This window comes from Podarcis bocagei, assembly GCF_964188305.1.
Source record: "Podarcis bocagei genome assembly, chromosome: 2".
Classification (NCBI taxonomy): domain Eukaryota; kingdom Metazoa; phylum Chordata; class Lepidosauria; order Squamata; family Lacertidae; genus Podarcis; species Podarcis bocagei.
Genome location: NC_138126.1, coordinates 19,040,756 through 19,061,142, shown reverse-complemented (window position 1 = coordinate 19,061,142; position 20,387 = coordinate 19,040,756). Strand labels below are relative to the sequence as shown.

Here is a 20,387-nt window from a genome sequence, read left to right as displayed (position 1 = left end):
GTGACTCATACTGCAGTCCCTGAACTCTTATTTTTCTAACAGAGCATCTCTAGTCCGGAGCAGCTTACGCCGCAATAAATTTGTTAGGCGTTGTGGGTTTTCCTAAGGGACGAGACTGAGCAGATGTTTTTATACAATTCAATAATATTCGGTCATTCCAGTTTCTAGTGTAGGGACAGAATCCGGTGATTCACGTGCAAGCAACAGGGGCACAAGCGTTTGCACACTTTCATAGGCACACACAAATAATGCATGCCGAAGTGTTATGTGCCTGAATTTCCCTTTAACGGGCAGCAAAAAGCCAGAGCTGTAGCAGAGCTCTTGGTTTCCCCAAGCACCACTGAGAATGGTGAAAGCCCAACATCCAGAACAGCCCATCTTGTGCCCTTTGGGAGGGTGTGGGCTCCATCTCTTTAGAGCCATTACTCCACGTTCTGAGCTAGAAGCAAGCCCCCTTCTTTAGCAAGCCAAGGATGGAATGGGGCACAGCATTGTGCCAGAAGCAGAGCAATGGGATCCAGGGAAGTTGCAAAGGCTCTGTAAAAACAGGGGCGGTGCCCCTTCTTCAACGATTGCATCATGTTGCTAGTCAGCCACAGAGACCGCACACTTGCTTCTGCCACTGCTAGTGGGACCAAAGGCTAGCAATGTACCTGCCAAGGGATCTGCCTTCTGAAACGCTGAATCAGAAATAAGCTAACGCAGTGAACTTTCTGCAACATAACCAAAGACTCCTGTAGTTTTTTTAGGGAGGGGGGTTTATTCCTGCAAGTGTGTTCTGCCAGTTTGCTTTATTCACTGTAGATGGAAGGACTTGTCCTTTTCCTCCGCTAGGGCACCCCTCCTTTTTTGAACCAGGCGTGATCACAGTAATTGAAATAAACCCAAACTGCAAAAGTTGGTGTCTCCCATTTTATAACAGTTGATGTTTACCCTGGGGGATTTCTAGCTAATAAATGTATTTCTGTAAGGCCACCCTCTTCCTGTTCAGATGAGAAAATTAGATGGCAGGTCGTGTAGGAAGAAAAGTCGGAGAATGCAATGGGGGTACAAGGATGACTAAACTGGTTTGTGTACCAACCTGGTAGGAGTCAGTGTGCTCCTGGTTTAGAAAACGAGACACACAATATGATTGGCAATTTTTTTTTAATAGGGGTCTGTTATGAGAAATGGCATGCATACAGTTCAGAGTGCCAAGAGTACATTACAAAACTTAAAAATAAATGATCCGTAATAATTTGGCCTCTTTTAAGAACACCACCACTACAACAACAACAACCGTGCTTCTCCCATACTAGAGGCAATAGTAAATACTGAATAGCAAATAAATGGGAAAGGAAGTGAAGAGGAAATCAAATGCCTCTCACTGTTTTCTCTTTTAAAGGAATTGTTTCAGACGTTTGCCGCAATTTGTGAACAAGGCAAGGTATTTCTAAAAAAGGGACAAATGCCCTTGGGGGGAAAGGCGCTGATTTTTTAAATTATTATTATTATGCACCAACCGTTCTAGAGCAATGTAGACATTCTAGAGTGGTTTTTCCAACCTTGGGCCTGCACAAGATGTTGGAGTGCAACCGCCGTCATGAACAATAGTCAGGGATGGTGGGAGTGCCCCAGGGTTGGGGAAAACTCTGCTAGAGCACCAAAAGGACCGTCCTAAATTTTCAGGGAAAGATATGCATTCACGTATCCCAATCTCTTCCAATCAGTCTCTCTCACACACAAATTTCTAAACTAACTTCGGTTTCAAAACTAACTTTGCATTCTTTGCTCAAGAGAGGAAGTCAGTGCCTAGAACAAAATCTACTTTGAGGTTTGACAGTCAGGAGGCCTAAAAGACAATCCATTTCGGGAGACATTCCAGATTAAAAGGTTTCCTGGGGACCTGCTAACCTAGGTTTTCTAGAAAGGTGGCCACAACCTAAGCACCGGCCCTAGTTAACACAGAAGAGGACACTACATTCTAAAAGCGATCTGGACTGTACACTTCTGTATAGCTCTTCTGTAGAAGGAAGTATTATCCTCCCCGGGAATTTCCGTTGCATGGAGGAAAACTGAACCACCCAGTTGTCAACTGCAGAATCAAAGTGTTAAGTTTTGCATCTCAACTGCTGTTTGTCTACCAGGCCATTGTTAAAGCACTTCTAAGCCTCACCAATCTCAACAGGAGAATGCTTCTTTAAAATGCTGAACTTAAAAGCATGATTCTTCTCCGGCTGCTAAAGTCCGTAGATCAGCCTTTCCCCAACCCAGTGCCGTCCAGCTGTTTTGGACTACGAGTCCCATCAGACCAAGACAGAGCAGCTGTGCTGACTGGGACGGATGGTAGTCCAAACATCTGGACGGCAGCAGATTGGCAAAGGCTGCTGTCAATTCTTTCAGTCTTGGAGGGGGAGATAGAGAGAGAAAGAGAGCTTATGTCCAGATTACAATTGTAGTGATACAATGGAGATTAAAAAGATGGCTCCAGCAAACTAGAACTCTTTTTGTTAAAAGTCCCCATTGATGCTTCTAGGGCAGGCATAGGCAACCTTCGCGCTCCAGATGTTTTGGCTTACAGCTCCCATTATCCCTAGCTAACAGGACCAGTGGTCAGGGATGATGGGAATTGTAGTCTCAAGGGCCGAAGGTTGCCTATGCGTGTTCTAGGGGCACCATTTTCTCGCCTTGGGAGTGTGATGAGCAGCAATTTAAAACCACGATTACAATAAAAAAAACTAGATGCCTCGCCCGTTTCCCCTCAAAATTGCAATACCGCCAAGAAGTCCTGCATGCCTGATTTTAAAAAGCAAAAAATAAAAGACAAAAATTAGACAACCCCTTTCTTAAAGGCTCCTTAGTTAGAAAGCAAGGAAGTAGCCTGAGGGGCTTCTTCCCGACTAATGCTTAGGAGGAAGAAACTTGTTTAAAAGTGGGGGGGGGGGTTTCTTCAGCTTGAATGCATTGGGTGGCCCATGACAGCAGAGCCAGAGGGGGAAGGAACGAAGGCGTCCCCTTCGTGGAACGGGGGCAGGTACAGGGCAGCAAAGGCAGCGCCATTGTAGCCCTGGTGGGGTGGGCCCAGCTGGTGGTGGGCGGGGCCGAGCCCGGGGGGCGGAGCCTGGCGCGCGCCATGAGGGAAGGGAGGCGGGAGGGCCGGCCCATCGTAATCATCCCGCGAGCCAGCCCCTAAGTTGCGCCTGCCCTTCTGGCGGCGGTTGCAGAACCAGACGCGGACAACCTACAAGGTGCGGGCAAAGGGGGAGAAAAGAAGAAGACATATATAGGTTACTGCCAAGGCAACTTCCTCTGTCTTGACCCACACCCCCTTCCTGCCATTTCTCGTCTCCCCAGAGGGTTCTGCAAGACCTTCTCTCTTGCGCATTGCAGAACAGGAACACAAAGTCTCTTGGAATCACCCCCCACACTCCATGGCCTCAGTCCCCAACTCTAAAGTCGGGAGTGCTGGGACTTGTGTTGCTTGCATGTTTCGCTTGTTGAATAATAAACGTCAGAAGCGATTTTTTTTTTTTTTTAAAGGCATTATTTTAACAAACAATAAACAATAATTTAATCTGCATGTTCAGATCTGGCCCCAGGTGGTAGAACCCCAAGATTTGCAGAAAGCATTTGCTGGACAAGCCTAAACGCTGCAGCGATTTGGGTGCGAATTTTGCTCGTTTATCATCCAGTCCTTTTTTCTTTTGAGTTAGGTCTTTTTGGACACTGTAAGCCTGAGGAGTGGCTGCTGTTTTTTTAATTGATTTGTAAGCTGCTCTGAGGGCTTTCACAGCTGAAAGGTGGGGAAAAAATGCTATGAATGAATGAATGATTGAGCACTCATGGGGGTAGGCTAGAGACGGATATATTATAAATGGCAACAAATCAGTAGATAAATATTATACCCCACCCACCAAATACTGTCAGGAGCTTGAGCCCGTCATGTTGGACTGGGCTCATTTTGATGGCAAAATATTTTTTTTTATTATTTTTTTTTTTGCCAGGAGTAGTGAAGTAGCAGGCGCTTGGGAGGGTGAAGAAAGATGGGTGTCACTCACATCCTTCTCCAGGCTGAGGTTATCAGCAATCTGCTCGATCTCGTCCACGTTGGGCTTGGGGCAGCGCAGGAAGTAAGACTCGAGGGTGCCCCGCACGCTGTTCTCAATGCTGGTACGTTTACGTTTCCGGGCTTGGATCATGGCAGACTCCATGGAGCACAGCTGCTGCACAAGGGATAGCCATGTTTGGTGACGCTGCCAAACCCACAACCCAGACCCACAACAACCCACCCTTCCCATCAGTGACGCTCCTCCTGTGTGCGCTCACTGGCATAGCCACAAGGAGGCGCTGGGAGCCTCGATAACTCCCTCCCAATGTAAGCCACGGTCAAATAATTCTGAAGTATATTCACCCTGTGGGCTGGCCAGCCAGCCAACCAACCAACATTGCTACGCCACCCTGATCGATAGCCGTTTTGGCAAATCCTAGAGCCTCTTTTAGGACGCGGGTGGTGCTGTGGGTTAAACCACAGAGCCTAGGACTTGCCGATCAGAAGGTCGGCGGTTCGAATCCCCGCGACGGGGTGAACTCCCATTGCTTGGTCCCAGCTCCTGCCAACCTAGCAGTTCGAAAGCACATCAAAGTGCAAGTATATAAATAGGTACTGCTCCAGTGAGAAGGTAAATGGCGTTTCCGTGCGCTGCTCTGGTTCGCCAGAAGCGGCTTAGTCTTGCTGGCCACATGACCCGGAAGCTGTATGCCGGCTCCCTCGGCCAATAAAATGAGATGAACGCCGCAACCCCAGAGTCGGCCACGACTGGACCTAAGGGTCAGGGGTCCCTCTACCTTTACCTTAGAGCCTCTTTTACCTTTGATGTTCTACTCTAGTCTATTCTCCCCCTCTCCAATATCAGAATTGTCCACTGTGCTTCAATCTGTTCTAAGCCCTTCATATACCACCATTTCCCCAGATGCCCCCCCCCCAGCTTTCCTCGCTCTTTAAATTCTGAAGTGCTTCCTCTCTCTTCCTCTCATATACAGTAGTACCTCGGGTTAAGAACTTAATTCATTCTGGAGGTCTGTTCTTAACCTGAAGCACCTCTTTAGCTAATGGGGCCTCCTGCTCCCGCTGCATCGCCACTGCACGATTTCTGTTCTCATCCTGAAGCAAGTTCTTAACCCGAGGTACTATTTCTGGGTTAGCGGAGTCTGTAACCTGAAGCGTCTGTAACCCGAGGTACCACTGTACACCCTACATACCTGGCCTAACCCAGCATGGGCGCAACTTATGTTCTCAGCCCCCACTGGGCTGTTTCAGTTGTTGCCGTCCTCCTCAGGCTTAAGGTGTTCTTTGCTTTCTTTAAAAGGATTGTACTTCTGCAAATATTGAGGCTGCCCCCAAAGCCCATGCCACTTCTCTTTTGGGGATGGATGGTGGCATTTCTGCACTGCGTGTACGATACAGAATCTTAAGTTAAGATTTCCTAGTTCGAATGATTTTCTCCCAAGTGATCGCCTCTGAGCTTTCTCCTCTTGGCGTTTAATGTTTGATGCATTACTGTATTTTAATATTGTGTTGGAAGCTGCCCAGAGTGGCTGGGGAAGCCCAGCCAGATGGGTGGGGCATACATAATAAATCATAATTATTATCATTATTATTATTATCATCATCATCAAGACCTGCCTTGGATTCATTTCCTCTCCCCTTACACACCACAAACTCACATTTGCCAAATTGTTGCCCTTCTTCTCCCACAGTATTGTGAACTCCACACGCACATCCTTCCTCTGTTCTTATAAGCTAAAGTTCTGGTTAATAGTCTGTTCATCCTCCATCTCCCTGGCCTGGCACACTCGCATCTCGGTCTCTAACTCCACTGCCAAGATAATTTAGCTCTCCTATCACTCTGCCCGCAACACTGGGTTGTTGTTGTTTTGGCTTTTATATTTTGTAAAAAAAATTAAAAAAAACCCAAACCCTCAAATCAAGCGGCGTATAAATTTCATGAAATAAATAATAATAAGCAGATAGTCTTTTTCTTGTCAGTTACTGGATTCCCTTCTTTAGCATGGACTCCTTGCCTTACTTTCCAAAGCCTATCCTTGCTTCTTGTATCTCTGCCAGTGCCGGATTTACGTATAAGCTAAACAAGCTATAGCTTAGGGCCCCCCAAAAAATAATTTCACTATTAATATACTTTTTCTTAATTGTATTTCAGCTCAGCAATTACTTTGATAAAATACATATTTTGTTCTATGCAAATGGCTTTAGATCCCTATTAGGTCCATAAATTAGTGGGACACGGGTGGCGCTGTGGGTTAAACCACAGAGCCTCGGATATGCCAATCAGAAGGTCGGCGGGAAGGTAAATGGAGTTTCCGTGTGCTGCTCTGGTTCGCCAGAAGCGGCTTAGTCATGCTGGCCACATGACCCGGAAGCTGTACGCCGGCTCCCTTGGCCAATAAAGCGAGATGAGCACCGCAACCCCAGAGTCGGTCACGACTGGACCTAATGGTCAGGGTTCCCTTAGGTCCATAAATTACCATACAAAAAACAGTGACAATTTGTTGTTGACAAAGGACAGCTGGACATATATAGGGCCCCATTACCTTCAGTAGCTTAGGGCCTCATCAAACCTACATCCGGCCCTGATCTCTGCCCATGACCTTCACCCCCTCAAAAAAACTATCCAGGCCCCTTAAACAACTTCGCCCAGTCTCCTTATCCCTGAACATTAAACTGCCCGCCTTGAGATGTGCAAATGGTATCCCCTTCACCTCCTTCAAATCCACTTTTCCTTCGTTGGCTTTGTTATTTTCTCTTCAGCCTCACTCCCAAATGCGATGATGAAGCCTTAAGACAGTATTTGTCCACATTGCCCCCTAGATAACCCCATCTTTCCCTCCACTTAGAAGTTACTGGCCCCGTATTTTTATTGCTGTAGCAGCCATCTGTAATTAGTTTTGCGGCATTTATTTTTTTATGCTGCATACCACCTTGATATTCCCATAATAATCATTTATTATTACCCCACCTATCTGCCTGGGTTTCCCCAGACACTCTGGGCGGCCCCCAACAGAATTAAAAGCACAATAAAACATCAAATATTAAAAACTTCCCTGAACAGGGCTGCCTTCAGATGTCTTCTAAAAGTCGGATAGTTGTTTATTTCCTTGACATCTGACGAGAGGGCGTTCCACAGGGCAGGCACCACCACCGAAAAGGCCCTCTGCCTGCTTCCCTGTAACTTCTATTATTGAAGGGTGGCTTATAAATTTAACACATTTTTATCACTGTTTTGGACTGTAATCTCTTTGGGGCAACATAGTTTAGAATGGCATCAGACCAAATCATTGCATGTGGAAAACAACTTCCGTGAGTGCATAGAAACTATTCCTCCTTTTCCTTCCTCCTGGTGCTGCTGCACCCCTTAGATTTGCTCTAGGGCTTCTCCCCCTACTCTCTGGTATAATTTTCAAGAAGTGCAGGGAGATAAGAGGGAAATGAATTCTGCTGCACTCGTGGAACTGTGTGTGCAATGACTTAGCTCAGGAGTAGGCAACCTAAGGCCCATGGGCTACAAGCAGCCCACGGGGGTTGTTTAACTGGCCCACGAGCTGCCCCCAAACCGAGCCACCTTCTCGGCGAGTCCCCGTGCGCTGTGCTAAACTGGCGCAGCACAGTGCAGGGACTCGCTTACGCGGTGCCGGAAATCGCGACTGCGCAGATGCAGATAATTGCAGGCGTGCGCACGCTCACATGCGCACGCAATCCGGTCCACAGAGGGATCTCTGCTGGAATGAACCAGCCCAGGCAAGGTAAACCTTGCTGACCCCTGATTTAGCTGGATATAATATAATAATAATAATTTATTATTTATTATTTATACCCCGCCCATCTGGCTGAGTTTCCCCAGCCACTCTGGGTGGCTTCCAATCAAGTGTTAAAAACAATACAGCATTAAATATTAAAAACTTCCCTAAACAAGGCTGCATTCAGATGTCTTTTAAAGAGAAGATAGCTGCTTATTTCCTTCACATCTGGGGAGGGCATTCCACAGGGAGGGCGCCACTACCGAGAAGGCCCTCTGTCTGGTTCCCTGTAACCTCACTTCTCGCAGGGAGGGAACTGCCAGAAGGCCCTCGGCTCTAGATCTCAGTGTCCGGGCTGAACGATGGGGGTATACAGCCTTCAGGTATACAGAAGCCCATCAATATTGCCAAAGAAACTCTGCGCAGCCCCAGGCAGGGTGGCAAGCAATGGTTTGATGATAATAATTTAGCAACCCAGATGATGACTTCTCCCCGGCCCCAGGTTCATGCCACTCAACTCCCTCTCTCCAGAAGGCTCACCTCCTGCAAATTCTCGTTGGAATCAGCCTCTTCCAGCCAGCGCTGGAGGAGGGGCTTCAGTTTGCACATGTTCTTGAAGCTGAGCTGCAAGGCTTCGAAGCGGCATATCGTGGTCTGGCTGAACATCTTCCCTGCAGGAGGGAGAAAAGAAGAAGACAGGCAAAAACCAGATTTGGGGACAGGAATGCAGGGAGTGCGCTAGAAGCAGAGGTAGGCAGGCAACGCAACAGGATAACTCTGCATGATAATTGGGGACTTCCCGGGCTTTTTCCTGGCCCACGTAGGACCAGTCTGGATAGTTGGCCTTGGTGAAGACTTGACGTTTTCATCCCAAAAAATGTTTTTGATTTGAGTTCCTACTGAAATGAGGCGGCGTTTTAATGTTGTTTTTTAATCTTGTTTTTAAGTTGTATTTCAATCAATTGTTTTTATACCGGTGTTAGCTGCCCTGAGCCTGGTCTTGGCTGGGGAGGGTAGGATACAAATAAAAATTAATAAATAATAATAATAATAATAATAATAATAATAATAATGAAAAACACAGCCTAGACTCAGATTGGAGGCAGCCCAAGATTGGAGGCAGCCATTCCTGGTTCAGTTGCCTCCAAAGGAGGGATCTGTGATAACTCTTGTGAGTTTTCACCACTAGCCACAGGCTTATTTTTCCACCCAGGCCTTCCCCGGGGGTAGGGGGAAGCCTGGGAAGTGTGTCTAAAGGTCCTGGGCTGCCCAGATACACCCCTCTTGGCCTCGCTGACGTGGTCCAAAGGAAAGCAGAGCAATACGTTTGGCACCAGCTTGGCTGCAGGAGTTTTTAGAAAGAGCCACCCCACCATCTGTTGCAGGCATAGGCAAACTTGGCCCTTCAGAAGTTTTGGGACTACAATTCCCATTGCTCCCTGACCAATGGTCCTGTTAGCTAGGGATCATGGGAATTGTAGTCCCAAAACATCTGGAGGCCAGAGTTTGCCTATGCCTGATCTGTTGCATGCTGACAGCTTCTGGGAGCCACAGGTGAGAGACAAATGCAGGGGGGGACCAACAGAGGAAAAACTACCCGAGGAGGAGCACAATGTTTCCCCGACCAGAGGCACAACCCCTCCACCACTAGTATATATGCACCTTGGCTTCAGGCAGAGGAAATATGCAACTTGCTGCTCTGCCTCAGCCAGCAAAATGTGTTGATCCAGCCCAGGCATAGGCAAACTCAGCCCTCCAGATGTTTTGGGACTACAACTCCCATCATCCCTAGCTAAGAGGACCGGTGGTCAGGGATGATGGGAACTGTAGTCCCAAAACATCTGGAGGGCCGAGTTTGCCTATGCCTGGTCCAGCCCAATAAGCATTTCCACCTGCTTACCCCCATATCTGGAGGAGGGGAATAAGTTCATTGTGTTCGACTTGTTTCTGGATTCCCACACTGAACACCTGAAAGGTCTCCTTTGTGGTATTATTAATTAATTAATTAATTAATTAATTAACACTGAAAAATACCCACCATACAGCAGACCCAAGGCCAGTCCCACGTCTGCCTGAGTAAAGCCCAGCGAGATTCTTTTGTGCTTGAGCAACTTGGCAAACTCTTCCAGATCCTCTGAGGTAGTAATAGGAACCTAGGGAGAAAGGAGGGAGAAAAGGTGGGCTTGGGTAAACAGAACAGGGACGGCTTGTTTATGGGAAAAACACATCAAATCAACACCACGGCCATCTCACCTCCACAGCTAGAGGTTGTAGCTGTCTTTCCCACTCAGGCCCCCAGGCCTCAAAGCCTAAACCATTGGTCACCAGTTAACCACCAACATTCCCCCAGTTTGCCAGTAAGACTTAAGATTCTGACCCGTTAAGCCAGGGGTAGAGAACGTGTGGCCGTGCTATTGAACTACAATTCTCATGAGGCCCACCGAGCGTCGCCAGTGGTCAGGGACGACAAAAGCTGCAGCAAGCGCCACAGCTTTCCTGCCACTGGGCTAAGCCATCAGCTCATGAGAAGTTTCTCATCAACTCCGTTCAACAGACCGGTCGTATATAGTTGCATATATAGTGGAGAAGCCAGTATCCTAAGTTGTAATTTGGGGGGGAAGCACTAGAAGCATCCATGGTAGCTATTTCAATTGCTTTTGTTCAATTTGCCCCTTGCAAACAGCTGAAAGTCAGCAATTTTGGTAATAAACCTGATTTGCAATGGGGGTCAAATAATTTTGATTGCATCTCTCTCTCCCGTGTGTGTGTGTGTGTGTGTGTGTGTGTGTGTGTGTGTGACAGACTTTTTGTGAATTAGAAGTGTACATTGCATTATCAGAAGTTGATCACCAAAACAGTCTAGGCTCTCAGCCCCAAAGCTAATTTAGCTCTTAATGGCGGAATATTCCTGCCTTGTGTGTGTGTGTTTTTAAGAGCATCTGGATACAAACATATTACTCATGTGCAGAGGGAATGACACTGATCAGCTACCAGGCCCTATTAGCCTGAAAAGCCTTGGGACAAAGTTACGTGTATGAATAAACCTATTTCTCAGTGATGATACTGGAATCCACATGGCAGTCAGTTTCTTGGCAGTCAGACCAGTTTTTTCACAGGGACAGATCAAGTAACTGAACTGAGTGTGTGTCTGAGGATACTTCCCAGACTGGTCTGCCAATGAGCAGGTGCTGGGACTATGTGGGGGAAAGTCCCCCCAGGGAAGAATTTTTCTTTGTATATACTGCTGCCTCAGAGGATGACTAATCACTTAAAACTTGCAGGACTAGTCTTTAGCATATGTTATCTTTCTTCAGACACCGAATAGATCTTTCTCCCAGTCTAGTCAAGCAAATAGCTTCTCTGATAAACTCATATCCTTCACAAATACCAGGGGAATCCAAACACATTGATGTTTTGTTTTTGAACTAAAGGAGCTGATCGCCTTAGCCTTGGGCCAGAATGAAATGGTTGTCTGAATGTGTCCCTGTCTGATGGCCCATCAGAGCTGATCACGACCCTTCCCAGAAAAAAAGGGTAGGACAGAATGAGGAACCCCATTTTCCAACTTCATATTTTATCTTATTTTTTAAAAAATGTTTTCTAAAGTGCATTATTTGAGTGATTCTGTTACTTCGATCAACTAAAAACAGAACAAAATAGGGACAAGGTTTTTTGGGGGGGGATGAAGTACAAAAATTAGACTGTAGTAAGTTAAGCTTCTAGGTTCTATTCCAAGATGAAGAATCAGAAAATGTAAAACTATCAGATAGACCCTGACATGAGAGATTTTCTCCGCTGGGTGCGCAAATAATTTGGCCAGCTTTGGATATTAGTCTGTTTCTCCCCACACATCAAGGTGAAATTTGTTGTAACACCTCAGGCAACCAATGTCTTGAAGCAGCCCTAGGAGCCACAGAACCACCTGAGATGCTTCAACGCTTATCTAAGAACTGGAAAATTCAGGGAAATCTAACATCCGTTAAGACAGGGGCTCCCAAACTTTCTTCCTCACAGACCACTTGAAAACTGCTGAGGGTCTTGGTGAAGATTTGTCTGCTTGTTGTTATCAACTGCAATGCACTGCCACCGTATGTAACAGTTGCTGCCATAATTCTAATCGCAAAAGGCTGGAAGGGAGAGGATATTCCATCTAAATAAGAATGGCAAAACAAAATAAGAGAGTACACTGAGCTGGTGAGATTATCAGCAAGGTTAAGAGACGTTACAGACTGCAAGAAGAGCAAACCTCTCCATTCTTAAGGAAATCAGCCCTGAGTGCTCACTGGAAGGACAGATCCTGAAGCTGAGGCTCCAATACTTTGGCCACCTCATGAGAAGAGAAGACTCCCTGGAAAAGACCCTGATGTTGGGAAAGATGGAGGGCACAAGGAGAAGGGGACGACAGAGGACGAGATGGTTGGACAGAGTTCTCGAAGCTACCAGCATGAGTTTGACCAAGCTACGGGAGGCAGTGGAAGACAGGAGTGCCTGGTGTGCTCTGGTCCATGGGGTCACGAAGAGGCGGACACGACTAAGCAACAACATGTGCCAAGAGCCTTTTATCCATCACCAGCTACTTGGGTTTGTCCTCACACACTTTAGCATTAAAGAGAAAGGATTCTAGGGCAGGCGGAACATCTGATTTTTAAATCGGATCTCTCTCTCTCTCTCTCTCTCTCTCTCTCTCTCTCTCTCTCTCTCTGTGTGTGTGTGTGTGTGTGTCTCAAAGCAAGCACTGCCAGAATTCTCATTGCCGGTACCTCTTTTTAGCCTGAACTTGAAGCACCACCCCAAAATAAGGACTGAGGTTCACAAGAGCATACACAAAGCGCTGCGCAAGGAAGTAGACAGGGTTCCTACTCTGCTATCTTTCACCCCTCACCAGCCCAGAGAGAGATTACAAGAAGCAAAGGAGATTAACAAGACCTCAAAGACATGTAACAGGCTATGCACCATTCTTTGACTCAAGTTTTGCTCTGGGTGTTGTTCCCAGCCTTCTGCTATTCAACAGTGTACTTTCCCCATCTTGCCACAGACGGTCATGCTGCAGTCCCTAGGCCAGGGATAGCCAACATGGTACACTCCCATGTGTTGTGGACTCAGATCCCATCAACCCAGCCAGATTACAACCAGGGATGATGGGAGCTGTAGTCTATCTGGAGGGTCCCACATTGGCTACCCCAGATTGGTTGAAGTAGCCCTCTTTCTTGGTGCCAATCTCCCACACAATTAAGGGTTGGGAGTTCTTCCATTGTCAAAAGACCTGGAGTGTCTAAGACAGGCATAGGCAAACTCAGCCCTCCAGATGTTTTGCGACTACAGCTCCCATCATCCCTAGCTAACAGGACCAGTGGTCAGGGGTGATGGGAATTGTAGTCTCAAAACATCTGGAGGGCTGAGTTTGCCTACGCCTGCTCTAAGACCACTACATTCAGAAGTGCTATGATACCACTTTAAACAGCTATGGCTTCCCTCCAAGAATTATGGCAGCTGTAAAGATGTTGTTAAGGATGCTGAGAGTTGTTAGGCGAGACACACACACACACACACAAATTCCCCTCACAGAGCTTCAATTCCCAGAGTGGTTTAACAATCAGTCCCTCTTTCCAGGGAAAGCTGGGAAATGTAGTTCTGTGAGGGGGAATAGGGGGTCTCCTGACACAACTCTCAGCACCCATAACAAATGATCCCAGGATCCTTTGCGGGAAACCATCACTCTTTATTAAAGCACTGTCGTAGCGTTTTAAATGTGTGAGGCAAATGTGGCCAAAGCCAGATTTTTTTACGCAAAGATGGATCAAGAAAGGCTGGAGAGATACAGGAAAAGTCCAGTGCAGTAACAGTAAATCAGATCGGTAGTTGGGTTCCTATTGAGGGTATTTGTCGAGTCAACAGGACAGTGATGAGGAACTGAGGATTGGCGCGATCGTTCTGTGATATTATGGCAGCAGACAAAGATGTAGTGTAACTTTGGAATGAATGTGTATTAAGAACAAGAAGTAATAGTAATTGTGGTTGGAGGCAAGGAACACCATTTCTCACCCACCCAACTTTCTCATTTTTAAAGAAATACATGACAGGATTTTGCAACCTGAGAAGTACCAGCAGAGCCATTCCCCTGCGCTCCCCCCTCAAAAAACACCCCCCCCAAAAAAACTAGGGTAGGGGGGAAAGAGTGAAAAAACAGCTTAAAAGCTGTAGCTTGATCAGCACAGCAGGGTAAACAGCCTGAAAGATGAGCTGGGGCCCTTCTCGTGCCCCCCCATACCCCACCCTGGCAACATCATCAGTGAAAACTTTTGCCTTCTGACAATTTTGCCTTCTTCTAGAAAAGGCGGTGTTGTCCTTCCCCCCTTCAGAAAGAGCAAAAGTAGATTAAAAGGGTCTTTTGTGTTCCCCCGCCCATCCCACTTCCATTGATCTTTGGGCAAGGGGACTGGACCCAAGTGCAGATACCTCTGGGCAGGGTTCGGCTGGCATTGCAGATAAGATATTTTGCACCCAATAAAGAATGCCTGTTCCGCAACGCAACACTTCTACAATCGCCCCCTTTAGCATTTTAAAAATATTTATTTGGTGCAGGTATGAACTCACTTCTGGAGCAGGCTGGCCAAACAACAGCCCCAAAGCTGCAAAGGCCCTCAGATCTCCTGGAGATCACAGGAGACGATTTTAGCATAACAAGTCAACTGTGCCTCCAATACAGTTATTTGAACTGCGTCAACATAAGGTTGCCACCACTATTTCTGGCCTTAAGACTGTTCCTCTTTTGAAAGCCGGTTGGGGTTCAAAGCTTCTCTGAATTTCAGAAGTGTGAAAAAGTTCGGAGAGAAACAGCTATTGGTGGCATTTATACAGCTGCCAAACAACCTTGTTCTCTATGTGGATATATAATCCATTTATGAAAATGCAGTAAAAATGGTCAGCAGAGAGATAAACTCAGTTTCACAGCATGACATAACATGTAAACAGTGGGTTACAATTCAAAGAAGGTGTTGGCAGGCCTTTTTGGGGTGGGTTTTCCACAAACGGGGTGCCACTACCAGGAAAGTCCTCACTCAAAGCCAAGTTTCCCTTTATTCCATACTTGTTTCAGGATTTAAAGCCAAATATCCTGCACAGCCAGCCAGGACCTCTCCCAAGATAGGAAAATTTAGGTATAGGCCTACCCAGTAATGTCAGTAAAACACCTCTGAGCACATACAGAGTGCATTTTCTCACCACTAGGCAACCACTGCCAGTTCCCACACATAACTGGGCTCCCAGGAAGCCTGTAGCCTCACATGGCAATAGCATCCTTTCTTATACAGTGCTACCTCGAGTTACAAACGCCTCAGGTTACAAATGCTTCAGGTTACAAACTCTGCTAACCTGGAAGAGTTACCTCGAGTTGAGAACTTTGCCCCAGGATGAGAACAGAAATAGTGTGCTGGCAGCGCAGCAACAGCAAGAGGCCCCATTAGCGAAAGCACGCCTCTAGTTAAGAACAGTTTCAGGTTAAGAACGGACCTCCGAAATGAATGAAGTTCATAACTAGAGTTACCACTGTAGTCTGGAGGCAAGCACATGATTATGGGTGTCATTTTTATAATTTTTACTTTAAAAACGTTGTTGTCATTTTCTACGAGGTAGAACAATGTTTATTCCCAAGCAATAGGGTAGGAGAAAACTGCCTTTGAATTCAAAGCACCGCTGAATGAATGAAGAGAATTTCAAATGCAACATGGAACGTGCCTAGAGCCCTTTGGAAAGAAAAAATCAGGATTGAGAACCTTTTTTTGCTTGGTTTTTGCTCTTAATGTTTCTGGAACGTAGAAGCAGATGCAAAGCACAGAATGGGGAGGAAGAGAAATTGTGTGCCGCCGCCCCCCCCCCCATTAATGCATAAAGGTAAAGGACCCCTGACAGTTAAGTCCAGTCGTGAACGACTCTGGGGTTGTGGCGCTCATCTCGTTTTACTGGCCGAGGGAGCCAGAATTTGTCTGCAGACAGTTTTTCCGGGTCATGTGGCCAGCAGGACTAAGGAATCAAAACAGGGAAGAACCCTGATAGCACAGGGCACAGAACGACTTTGCATCCCTTCCTCTACTTTGCGTGCCGTGGGAGATGTTGAGAAGGGCAAGAAAATCAGTGTTCAGAAAATCAGTGTTCACAGTGCCACACAACTGGAAAGGAAGGCAAGCACAAAACTGGCCCTAATCTGCATGGTCTTTTTGGCCAAAAGACCGGTCAAGCCGAAGGTTCCTCTTGCATGGAAGCCAACAAAAGCAAAGGTATAACCTGGGAAGAAAATACACTGCTGGTTTATTTGGAAAACCCCAGGAAGTACGGTATATTCCAGGAACTAAGATGACATTTGTTGGCATTAAGAAGAATGGGGAGAGGATGGATTTAATAGCATGCCTTAAGGAGGCCACTTCTAATTAATGGCTTCTAATGCCTTATTTCACCTTACAAATGGAAATGACTCTCTGATGAGATTGGTTTTTAAACTTTCCATTTTTGCATGCATTATATTGCAACGACTTCAAAAATCCTTCAGCCAGAGAGCTTTGACGACGTATGATTCTTAACGTATGCACTTGTCCTTGCATTATAATTTATAGAATTGAATGAGTACAGTCAGGGTGACTCTAGTGTTTCCTGATCGTGTAATTAAAAAAAGACAACCCCTCTCTGTCAAAAAACAAAAAGCAGGACAAATACCTTTATTGGGATCAACCAAAAGTTAATGATCAAACTAGACATCAAATTTTGCAGGACTCCTCTTTGGACTGGATGTTATGTTCAACAAAACTGATAAAAGGAGGGAAAGACTTAAGGGAATGACTGAAAAGGCTCATTGTAAGCCATGGTGCGATTTATGAAGAAAACGCAATTTCAGAACTCAAAACAGAAATTTACTTTTGCGAATCACGAGATGATATGGGATTGTGGTGTCATGTGAGGGGAAGAGAGAGACAGAGAGAGAGAGAGAGAGTGCAACCATTTGTACTAGACCCTCAAAAATGATTCTTTGACCTTGATTCAAGTAAAAAGCAACTTCAGAAACTGTAAACCTTATGGGTGTCAGAAATAGCACTGCACACACATGCAGAGGATAAGTTAAGGGGACATATTGGGAGAGCCCTGATCCCATCTGACAGGACATTTAAAGTGGAAAGCATTTGCAGGACACATATCCAGCATTGATCTTTATAAGTTTTAACCCCACTGCCAATCAGTTGTGCTGGGTGACTAGAATTATGGTATGGAGGGGGGGGGGAATGCCCCTGCCTTTCACCATGCTCGGAATTATAAACTTCTACAATCCACTTCTGCTTAGTCCTTAGCTTGGAGACTTAGAAAAGCCACCCCAACACCACAGATATGAGATACGGGGCAGACGAGATGAGGAGAAGAAAAACCACTTGCACTAAAACAAACACAGTTCCTCCCACCTACAGTGTCTCATTTATAGAAACAGGACGCGTTCCAGAGAGAATATATAGGAATGGCCATGCAGTCACCTGCAAAAGAAGAAGATATGTGCCATCTGGCTGTGGGCTGTAAGGTTTTCAAGAGGCAAGATCTTGAGCTTGGAGAGTTTATCAGTGATCAATGAATGCCCGTGGGCCACAGCAACTTTCCATTTTAAACACAAGCGGAAATAAGCAACACTGATTACTTTTGCACAAGGAGAGGCTTGCAGAGATGACGGGATAGAACGAACTATCTAGATATCCCAAATCTTCAGTGGACTCTGGCACTAGGTTTTCAGACGTGTCCTTGGAATAAATAAATAAAATCCTAAGGAATTCTTCCCGGCAACTCTGAGGCCACCAGTAAGTATCTCTATAAGCCACATAATGAGGGGAGGTTCCTATAACTAAAGGGGGCCTCATAAGTCATCTTGTTTAACACCCTGCTACATACTGGAAATTGAGAATATAACGTCACAATAAGGGCTGTCTCTGCTTGGAGACCACCACTGAGGGAGAGCTCATTACTCCTCTAGGTAATTGCTGAACTGCTCCATTAACACTCAAGGAAAATCTCCCTCCTATAAAAGCCCTCTGGGGCAGCAGAGAACAAGTTTTTGCTCTTCAGATATCTGATGCATGTCCCACCCAGAGATAGTTTTGTTACTACTGTCAAACCAGGTACACACCCTGTCCTCAGCTCAATCACTTTGTCCGTGATAAAGATTCCCTCTATCCCTTCTTCTAAGTACTGTAGCCACTGATAAGAACATAAAAGTATATCAGGTCCAGGCCTTATCACCCCAAACGAAACCTCTCCCCCCCCCCCATTTTGCTCTTGTTCTTCAACAATCTTTGAGGACAGTTTCCCAGTCATTTGTGAATCCAGTGAACAGTAATATACTCCAGCTCACGCTTAACAAAAACTTTTTGTCAGCTGTTTTGGTGAAAACAAGATACATGGCATCAAGCAATTGCCACAATCTGCTAAGTTAATAACTCAATCAAAAAAGTGATTAACCTAGCAGGAGCCAGCATGGATTTGTCAAGAATAAATCATGTCGTACTAATCACTGCGTTGTTATCAAGATGCTTCTAATCTCTCCTAGCGGTTTTAGTGCGTTGGCCTGCGAACACCTGGGGAAAAGGAGAGTTCAAGCCAGTGCCTCTCAGCCTAACCTACTTCACAGGGTTGTTGTGAAGATTAAATGAGAAGGGAGAGAACCACACACCACCATCAGCCTCTTGGAGATGAAGGTGGGATATAAACAGCTATTAGCCATGAGAGCTAGGCAGAACCTCCAGATACAGGGGAAGCCTACCAGTGGATACCAGTTATTGGCAACTAACAAGGAAGGCTGCTGGATTCATGCCCTACTTATGAGCTTTTGCTGCTGGCAAAAGAGGCTAACTAGATGGACCTGATCCAGCAGGGCTCTAGTATGTAATCAAATCAAGTAGTAGTTGGAGAACCCAGAGCTTACATTCTGAAGAGAAAGTCCTGGGGTTCAAACCTGCCCAGAAACACCATCATCTAACCTTGCAACCCTATGGGGGTTACATGCAGAACATGTCACCATCCTGCCTCATGCATGCAATTAAGTATAGCCCAACCACAACACCGCTTGAAGTAGAAAACAGTCAACCAGAGGCTAGAGGTTTTTTAGACTTGAATCATAACAGTTCAGATCCTTGCACAAACCCTGGGCCACTGAAATCTCATTTCCAAGTTTATTCCTGGTAGTTACCACCAATCCCTTTGCGTTTTAAGACTGATACGAATGCAGACTCTGTGGCTTTAACCATGTCCTGGTTTTCCTCTCCCCCAGACAGACCACCCTTTGCTTTAAGACCTGCGGCATGCTGAAAACAGACATAGATATTCACTCCCTACTTCATACAACAATTATGGGGTACCCAATTAAGTTGACAAGACAGGACAATCCTAGCTAGAGCAATGTGGAAAGTAGGCGAGTCCATTGCACCATTTACTTGTTGAACACTCTCCATATTTCCCTTTCCGTAATTCTTATCCTCTCTCACCATCCATCTGTAGGGCTGGGAATCCAAAATCCTGTAGAAAGCGGCTGCCAACCTGTGTAGGTAATACTGAACTAGATGGGCTCGACTCTTCAGAAGGCCGTTTCTTATGTCCCTCACTCTTCCCCCTGGGGTTCCCAGACTCACAACAGCATCCTTACCTCATCTCCGCTGCCGCCGCCACCACCATCCTCCTTGACTTCTCCAGAGGCTGCCTGCCCACCTGGGCTGCTGCTACCATTACTCGGGGGACTGGTCTCCTCGCTGCCAGTCAGGCTGCCCAGATCATCATCCTGGCTAGCGGGGCTGCTGGAGCGCTGGGGCTCCTCGCCGGGTGAAGCAGCTCCACCACTATCTCCAGGCGCAATGCAAGCCGAGGGGTTCGGCACAAGGCAGCCACCTGCCCAGGTGTGCACATAGGAGGGGCCCGGCTGCTCAAAGTCAGGCTCCACCTTGATGTCAGGCTTTGGGCCTTGGCAAGCAGCTTCCCCGGGCTGAGGGACCCCGTAAGCCCCCATCATCACCCCGGGATGGTGGCTCCAGGGATCTCCAGCAGAGAAGGGGTACCAAGTCCGGGGAGCTTCTCCTCCGCCAGGGTGGGACTCGAGCATCCCTCCCGGAGGCCCGTAGTCGGGCCTGAACCCAAATCCCTGCCCAGGGGCTGCCCCACTGAAGGCTTCAGGCAAGAAGCCTCCACCAGCTTCATGGTGAGGAACAGCAGGGATGTTGCCAAGGTGAAGCCCTTGGACAGGGAAAGGATAGGGGCGGTCTAACTCTCTGCCCAAGTGCCCAGCCATGGCAAACTTGGTTGTTTTCTTTTTCCAAAAGGCTGGTGCTTATTAAACTCAAAAGTGTCCAGGAAGCAGAGTTATTGCTTTTAATCCGAAGGTGGGAACCCAGGTGTGGATAAACTGATGCTCGCAGAAGTTCAGACAGTCCAAAGAAACGCAGCCCCAAAAAACCTCCCTAGGTCCTTCTTCCCCAAATCAGATTTCTCTCTTTTCTTCTGCTCTTGCAGCCACTCAAAGGATGTTGCCACCACCACAGAGAGACCCCTAAATGGAAGCCAACTTTAGTAGCACTCACAGTTCGCTC

The 20,387-nt window shown here is 46.6% G+C and overlaps 1 protein-coding gene, 1 long non-coding RNA gene and 1 pseudogene across 4 annotated transcripts; 2 read left to right on the top strand and 1 right to left on the bottom strand.

Moving 5' to 3' along the window:
- Window positions 1-1,483: 1,483 nt before the first annotated feature.
- POU5F1 (POU class 5 homeobox 1) lies at window positions 1,484-20,177 on the bottom strand. 2 transcript variants are annotated; one of them, XM_081183141.1, is made up of 5 exons: window positions 19,454-20,177; window positions 9,830-9,944; window positions 8,332-8,462; window positions 4,038-4,202; window positions 1,484-3,220 (listed from the first exon to the last, which is right to left on the bottom strand). In XM_081183141.1, the coding sequence occupies exons 1-5, from the start codon at window positions 20,087-20,089 to the stop codon at window positions 2,930-2,932; spliced, it is 1,338 nt and encodes a 445-aa protein (XP_081039267.1). In that variant the 5' UTR covers window positions 20,090-20,177; the 3' UTR covers window positions 1,484-2,929. The 2 variants fall into 2 exon arrangements, with proteins under 2 accessions (XP_081039267.1, XP_081039268.1); XM_081183142.1 differs by having other exon boundaries at window positions 4,038-4,199.
- LOC308581394 lies at window positions 8,458-13,253 on the top strand. Its single transcript, XR_014005048.1, has 3 exons — window positions 8,458-8,541; window positions 11,223-12,336; window positions 13,130-13,253. It is a non-coding gene; the product is annotated as an uncharacterized lncRNA (long non-coding RNA).
- LOC308579669 (cytochrome c, testis-specific pseudogene) lies at window positions 15,488-16,218 on the top strand (annotated as a pseudogene). The gene is made up of 2 exons: window positions 15,488-15,521; window positions 15,898-16,218. The product of its transcript is annotated as a cytochrome c, testis-specific pseudogene (transcript).
- Window positions 20,178-20,387: the final 210 nt, after the last annotated feature.